The sequence below is a fragment of the Salvelinus namaycush genome, chromosome 32 (genome assembly GCF_016432855.1).
Source record: "Salvelinus namaycush isolate Seneca chromosome 32, SaNama_1.0, whole genome shotgun sequence".
NCBI lineage: Eukaryota > Metazoa > Chordata > Actinopteri > Salmoniformes > Salmonidae > Salvelinus > Salvelinus namaycush.
In genome coordinates this window covers 7897895-7905482 of record NC_052338.1, presented here as the reverse complement: position 1 = coordinate 7905482, position 7588 = coordinate 7897895, and the positions used below count along the sequence as shown (strand labels likewise).

General features: G+C 42.4%; 1 protein-coding gene across 2 annotated transcripts; it reads right to left on the bottom strand.

Annotated features, from left to right (window-relative positions):
• Nucleotides 1-439: 439 nt before the first annotated feature.
• On the bottom strand, nucleotides 440-6932 carry LOC120027259 (adenylate kinase 2, mitochondrial-like). Of its 2 annotated transcripts, none has more exons than XM_038972169.1 (7): nucleotides 6766-6932; nucleotides 3932-4057; nucleotides 3628-3738; nucleotides 3245-3339; nucleotides 2800-2872; nucleotides 1821-2093; nucleotides 440-647 (listed from the first exon to the last, which is right to left on the bottom strand). In XM_038972169.1, exons 1-6 carry the CDS (start codon nucleotides 6862-6864, stop codon nucleotides 1863-1865), a joined length of 735 nt encoding a protein of 244 aa, XP_038828097.1. In that variant the 5' UTR covers nucleotides 6865-6932; the 3' UTR covers nucleotides 440-647; nucleotides 1821-1862. The 2 variants fall into 2 exon arrangements, with proteins under 2 accessions (XP_038828097.1, XP_038828098.1); XM_038972170.1 differs by having other exon boundaries at nucleotides 1889-2093; nucleotides 6766-6931.
• Between the last annotated feature and the right edge of the window lie 656 nt (nucleotides 6933-7588).

The following is a 7588-nucleotide window of genomic DNA, read 5'->3' as shown; positions in this document are numbered from 1 at the left end:
TGACATGGCCTGGAACTTGCTGACCATTATTTGTGTTGAGTTCCCAGAAATCAAAATCATAAAGATACTTCTTCGCACAGTTGATTAGATATGGGAAATGTAGCCTACTCAATTTCCTCCAACTTTCCAGATATGAGTGCTAGCGCAATGTACTTGGATCCAGTTCCTCAAATTACATCTTTCAGTGTCTATAATACTAGGAGATTTTCCTTACCAGGTAACCGACGGGGAAAAACTTCTAGCCTTAGTACACCTTTGCCAAGTATGATTTGGCTAACGCAAACTGTTATGTTCCATAAGACATCCACCAAGTTATGTAGAATAGGCAACATAAACCATGACTCAATTCACCTTGAGGCAATTGCAGTTGAGTTATATTAGTAGCAAGTAAGGCAATATTATATTAGTAGTATGCAGCACAAAGGGAGGCTACAACATGTCATGGGTGTAGAAAAGCATCTTTTTATTAGAAGGGAAACATAATCAGTCAATTCCAAGATGGCTTCACTTATTACTGGTAGATTGCACCGCATTATGCTCACTCATCCTCCAGAAACATTTCAAAATTAAGTGCTACAGTACAACAGTTCCTCCTTCCCCTCCCGCTTGTTTCCATTGCCAGGATTGGAGAAGCAGGGATCAAACAGCTGAAAGAAAAAAAAAAAATAAAGAGTCTCGGGTGAATTTAAACATTTGAGACAATCGCACAGAAATTCTAACAAATTACTTTTGGGTCATTCAAAGCTGCAAGAGGAAGAACATGTACAGACAAGTTGCTCCATTGGACATAGAAAGGCCCTAGTATGTGTTCAATTTAACAATCCTGTCCATCTAGTGCAATTATCATAAAGAGTCAGCCGTCAGGCTTTACATGAGTCTAAATGAACACTGCACTACAACGTGACTTAGCAGCACATTAACAATCATTTGCCAGTATCAAACTTGACTACAGGAACTAAATCAGATTTCAATAGTCATTGTTTGATACTTAACATGAACTTGTCAAGATAAGAAAATCCCCACAGCAAGTCTACTGGCCAATATAGCTTTACACAACTACTATTGTTTTCTGACTACCCTGAGAACATGCATTCACATCCAAAAAGACTAGTCACAATCGGCATGCAGATGTTTCAACCAAATGCAGAGATCACAGTTGACTACAGAGAGAGACAAGGGACAAAAATCTCTAGAAAGGAGAGGACAAATGAGTCAACAGGTAGCCTATTTATAGAGCGGGATGGAAATCGTATCAATAGGAACATAAAAATAGTGTTGGTTAACAGGAACTAAATATACATCGGTATGACAGGTACTTTTTGTTTGTGGCTATGCTCTAGGGGGGGAAAACGGCATTCTTTCAGTTTCACTAAGCAAAGAAGATCAATGCACACCAAGTGTCAAAGTACAAAAGTCAGTAGATAATTCATTTCTGAGTACTGACAGTCGCATCATCTATCCCTGTCATTCATTTTTCAAACTAATAAGGACACATTACATTACCTGGAATACATTTTTAATCACGTCCATATTCCACACACCTTGCTCAATTTAATCCAAGTACAGGGACCATCACAATGAAGCTACATGTCCACCAATATGTTATACCTGACCCAACGGGGACGTTACACTTATCTTTATACACGCCATTATAAAAATCAGCTATTCTCTGTAGTTTCCAGGGAGAGTCCCAGTAGAGGAGCGCATTCAAATACAAGTACAGCCCAACAGAAAGTAGAGAGACGAAGAGGGAGAAGAGAACGGAGCACAGACTAGTCCCGAGGAGGAGAGTTGGAAAGCTAGACGAAAGGAGCACGGACCAGAGTCCTGAGAGTGAAGAAGCGACTGAAGTGGAAGGGAGCTTAGACGAAGAGCACCAGGTCTTTACAGGGGGCGGCTGTGGCCGAGGAGAAGGCGGCGAGGATGGAGGCGAAGACGACGTCGGGGGACTGGGCGGCGTCAACGGCCTTGTGCAGGCCGCGGGCGCTGTAGTACTTGACTAAGGGCACCGTCTGCCGGTGGTAGGCCTCCAGCCGCGAGCGCAGCGTCGACGCGTTGTCGTCACTGCGGCGCATCAGCGGCTGCCCTGTCACCTGATGGGGGACAGAGAGAGAAGACATTAGGGTTCATATGACTGAAAAGTGCCATTTTGGTTTCTCTCCCGTTGTTTATTTCTCCCTTCCTCCCTACACTTTCAGAGTCCACAGATCTATACGAATTTGATAGGTTTAAGAAATATGGTGATGGCTCCCTCTAGCGCTCCAGATGGTCAAGTGCATCTTCTACCATATTAATTACTTCCTATCCAGTCCTTTCGGATCTATGATGAACACAGAAGGGCTTGTGAAGGCCTTCAGCGGTGTCAAATAGATTTCCAAGCCAGTAGCACCGATCTATATCTCTGGGTACCACACACACACACTACAACCCTTTTGATTTGTGTGTTGAAAGCCATTTCTGTGCTGAGCATCTGAAACAAGAGCTCAAAGCCACCTGCACGGAACAACTCCTAGCCAAGGGATTGTGTGTCACGGCACTTGTGAAAGAGTCTGTTTGCAAATGAGCCACTACATTCTTCATATGACAGACACACTTCTATAAGAACACACACACTTCTATAAGAACACACTTGTTAAAAGTGCATATTTGCACAAACACTGAGGGCGCACACACTTTTAAGTGCAAATTGACCCAGAAACACATTTGAAAACCTGTGATTATAAAACCAGCTTCCTCTGGGTTCTACAATAGAAGTAGGGTTTCCAGACTCAGAAAGGGGATGTTCGTCAAGGTACTTACGTCATCCTTCATGGGCTCTTTGGGTGGGTTGAACTCGTCATGGTAGGAGCGACCGCTAGGCTGGTGAATTAGTCTTGGGGGGGGGGGGGGGGGGAGAAGGTTAGTGGGCCACGTGGTTACACCATTTTAACAACACTTCCATCCTCCATCAAGTCCAACCACACTGCCTTTGGCCCACTTCAACATTTTACACCACATCCCATAATGGCCTCACAAAGAACCCCTTTTGACATGCGAATGGAAACATTTGGATTGGACTATTGGCACATTATTTCCTCTGTATGAAGCCGTGTCCTCATTACAGATCACTGTTGTGGATGAGGGAGGCATTGCTCTGTTTCATAACAATTTCGCCAACAAATGGTCTATAATAACTGGATCAAACCACAGGTCACCGCAGCACGTCTCCCCCTCTCTTCTCCCGCTATACAATATTTGGTCCCACCTGCCACAGATCCTGCGCACCAGTAGGGAGTCGTCAACGGAGAACTCAATCACAGAGTCCAGCTTCTCGGTGCGCTTCTCCAGCAAGTCATCCAGCTAGGAGAGAGGGACTCATGAAACATAAGAGCAGGGAAGAAACAGGTTCATATGCTCAGTGATGTAGTCGAGGGTAAACGCAGATTACACATCATTTTCATTTTGCGCTACAGTTAACCCACCTTTTGCAGAAAAATGCATTGAAAGTGTAGGAAGCAATCCTTTTTTCACCGCGACCGGCAATCGGTTTACCCACTACATCACTTCATATGCTTGATTAACAGCAAGAGACACTTTTGCTCTGGGAATTGACAGCAAAAACGGAGTCAGGCACCAACCAATCCTCACCATCTCTGCTTGTGTCACTGTGCGTGGGAATCCGTCCAATAGGAACCCCTTCTTACAGGGAGGCGTGTCCAGGTTCTTTTCTATGAGTTCTACCACCATCTCGTCACTGACCTATGAGTAAGTTGACAGTGATGAGCAGTGAGACAAAAAAGGCATGCGAACACACAATTGGGACAGAGGTCCAAGTAAACCGGTCTCAGATTACCACTAAGCTACAGAACCAGTGAAACAAAACTGATGTCAATCCAATTAAAATGAGCACAGAGACACGTTCAGAACTAACATATGAACACGCGCATCTTACCAGTTTCCCGGCATCCATGGTCTCCTTGAGCCTCTTGCCGAGCTCAGAGCCAGACGCCACCATGGCCCTCAGCATGTCCCCCGTGGCCAGATGACACACACAGTACTGCTCTGCCAACCGAGGCGCCTGGGAGGGAGGGGGATTATTGGCATTAGGCCTAATGTTACAAAGGCAACAAGGGTAGCATTTATGTAGCCATGTCTCATGTTTCAAAAGTGTAACTTGACAACTCTGAAGAGAAAAGTACAGCAACGCATTTCCACCCTCCAACATGTCAAACTACTACAACAGGTGGGAGCCCTTCAAGGCATTCAAGTCGTGCTGAAACTTAATAGTTGATAGCAACATCCCTCCAGCTGCAACATAGCCTCCACCCATTACATGAGACTAATGTCTAGATGCATGTGGGGAGGGCATGGGACACTTCTGGAAAAACAAAAACGTGGGTTGAATAATTAAAAACGCCATAGCACATGCAGTACAGTTGTTTCAAGGACACAATCATGTGGCCATTTTGTTTTTACATTTCAGAGTGATGTTCAAGTTGCGCCACAACTGAGAGCTAAAGACCAAACCCCCAAGGGACAAAGTAAATACTTAAGATCTTCCAAGCCAGACAACAAGTACAGTGCCGTCAAATTATTCATAGCCGTTGACTTATTCCACATTTTGTTGTGTTACAGCCTGAATTCAAAATGGATTAATATATATTTTTAATCTCACCTATCTACACACAATACCCCATAATGACAACATGTTTTTAGAAATGTTAGCAAATTTATGGAACTGAAGTATCTAAATGACATAACTACTCATACCACTGAGTCAACACATGTTAGAATCCCCTTTGGCAGCAATTACAGCTGTGAGTCTTTCTGGTTAAGTCTAAGAGCTTTGCACACCTGGATTGTACAATATTTGCTCATTATGCTGGTCAACATTCTTCAAGCTCTCAAGTTGGTTATTGATCATTGCTAGACAACCATTATCAAGTCTTGCCATAGATTTTCAAGCAGATTTAAGACAAAACCGTAACTCAGCAACATTCACCGTCTTCTTGGTAAACAAATCCAGTGTATATTTGGCCTCATTTTAGGAAATTAACATTCATATCCCAGTGTATGCTGGAAAGCAGACAACCTGGTTTTCCTCTAGGATTCTCCCTGTGCTTAGCTCCATTCCTTTAACTGTATTTATTTTTATCCTGAAAAACTCCAAGCCTTAATGATAACAAGCATACTCATAACATGATGCAGCCACCGCTATGCTTGAAAATATAGAGAGTGGTACTCTAATGTGTTGTATTTGACCCAAACATAACACTGTCTATTCAGGACTAAAAGTGAATTGCTTTGCCACATTTTTTGCAGTATTACTTTAGTGCCATGTTGTTTCAGAATATTTTTTATTTTCACTGTCAATTAGGTTAGTATTGTGGAGTAACTACACTGTTGATCAATCCTCGGTTTTCTATCACAGCCATTAAACTGTGTTTTAAAGTCACCATTGGTCTCATGGTGAAATCCTTGAGCGACTTCCTTCCTTTCCGGCAACTGAGTTAGGAAGGACGCCTGTATCTTTGTAGTGACTGGGTGCATCCAAAGTGTAATTAATAACTTCACCATGCTCAACAGGATATTCAATGTCTGTTTTTTTTATTTTTTTATTGTTACCCAGCCATCAATTGGTGCCCTTCTTTGCAATGCATTGGAAAACCTCCCTGGTCTTTGTGGTTGAATCTGTGTTTGAAGTTCACTGCTCGACTGTATGTGTTGGGTACAGAGATGAGGTAGGCATTTAGAAAGCATGTTAAACACTATTATTGCACACAGTCCATGCAACTTATTAAGCACATTTTTACTCCTAAACGTATTTATGCTTGCCATAACAAAGGGGATGAATACTTAGAATCAAGACATTCCAGCTTCTCAATTAATCATTTTTTAAGAATGTCAAATAAAACCACCCACAGGCCAACCCAGTTGGGGGAACCCTGTCATAAGATGTTGTGCGTAGGCCAGTGACCCCCAAAAAATCTCCATTTAATCACTTTTAAAAACTCAGGCTGTAACAACAAAATAGGGGTCTGAAAATCCTACAGTACTTTTACCAGCCTGTGCAACAAAATGTGAGTGTTTTATAAGGCAATGTTGTGCAGCTATCCAGCCACTACAGCAAGGAAGTACAGACGTCCCCAACTTCACTCCTGGGAAGCTGCAGGTGTGCCAGCTTTTGTTCCAGCCCAAACACATTTCAAACAAAACCCTGCACAACCTATTGTTCTCCCGGACCAGAGACTCCCAGAAACTAAATAAAAATTACACTGAGCTTATTGACAGGGAAGTCAAGAGTCTACACGTTCATTGAACCTGGTTAGATCAAATTAAAGTAGTTGGCTCTGGCCAGCTGGAGAGTATGATTAGCATACAGTCACCTAATGGGACATTGAAAGTCATAGTTCAAAGTGCCCTTCATACAATACATTGGCATGCGACTCCAGAGACGAGTACCACATTGACTTTGTGCCAAAGTGTTGCAAGATCACAAATCAAACTAGTCAGCACCAGATAACGTTAGTTCGAAGGGAAATGGCTACATTCAACTTAACAAATGTTCATAACTAGTTAGCTAGCTACAACTTGCATTATACTTCCATATCCGTCTGATCTAGAAACCCAATTCATTCCACGAAACTTGGGAAAGCTAGCCATCTATGCAAGCCAATTCAGAATGAACTTCAGGACAAGGTGTAACGTTATACAGTTAGGTGGCAGTGTCGGCCATGCGGTCTCCCATTCCTGCACTTCCATACTAAGTTAGCATAACTCACTCACCTGTGTTCCTTTCCCAGCACCAGGGGGTCCGAGAAGGATTGCCCGAATTCCCTTTTTTACGTCGGATACTGCATCGTTCAATTGCATGCTGGGGGCCATGTTCACTTTCACCGTCCTTGTGACACTTTCGTGATCTACCAACTCGATCACGAAAGGAAGTGTCAGCGACTTATTTCTTGCTGTTTAGGATTAAAGCCCGCCCCTTATTAGAAAATACTTCCCTCTCATTGGTCATTAGATCGTTCAGTCAAGCGACCTACACGCTGATTTGCTGAAATAGTAAGCACATTTCTTGTTATAACATCCGGGTTTTGCACACGCAATTACGGATTTTATTTGGTGAGGGACCATAGAAATGTAAATGAACATTGTTATTAGTTAGACTGTTAGATAAATCTCTATTATTAATATTAATTGTTTATTATTATTATTTAATAAGTAAGTAATATTACTGTTTCATCTGTCGGGAATAATTACAACTAGTACTGCATGCTGTGTGTAGAGGTGGCAGAGGAGGCTCAGGGACTGTTCTTAACCACTGCCAAGATGTGGTCGCTTTTTTTTGGCTCTACCAATCGATGCCTCCCCTGCTGAAGCTACAGTGCCTTTTCAATCCAAACAGCTCAACTTCCAGCCTTTCATTCGAATCCAAATTGAGACATTCAATCTACATCAATCAATGTACATTTGTTGTTAGTTTGTTTAGATTTTATACGCTTTGAGATAGTTTTTTTTGTAAAGAAAAGCGCCATACAAGTTAAATAAATAATAGGTATCATTATTAACATTTATTTGTGTCTAAATATAGGCATTTGTAAGATAT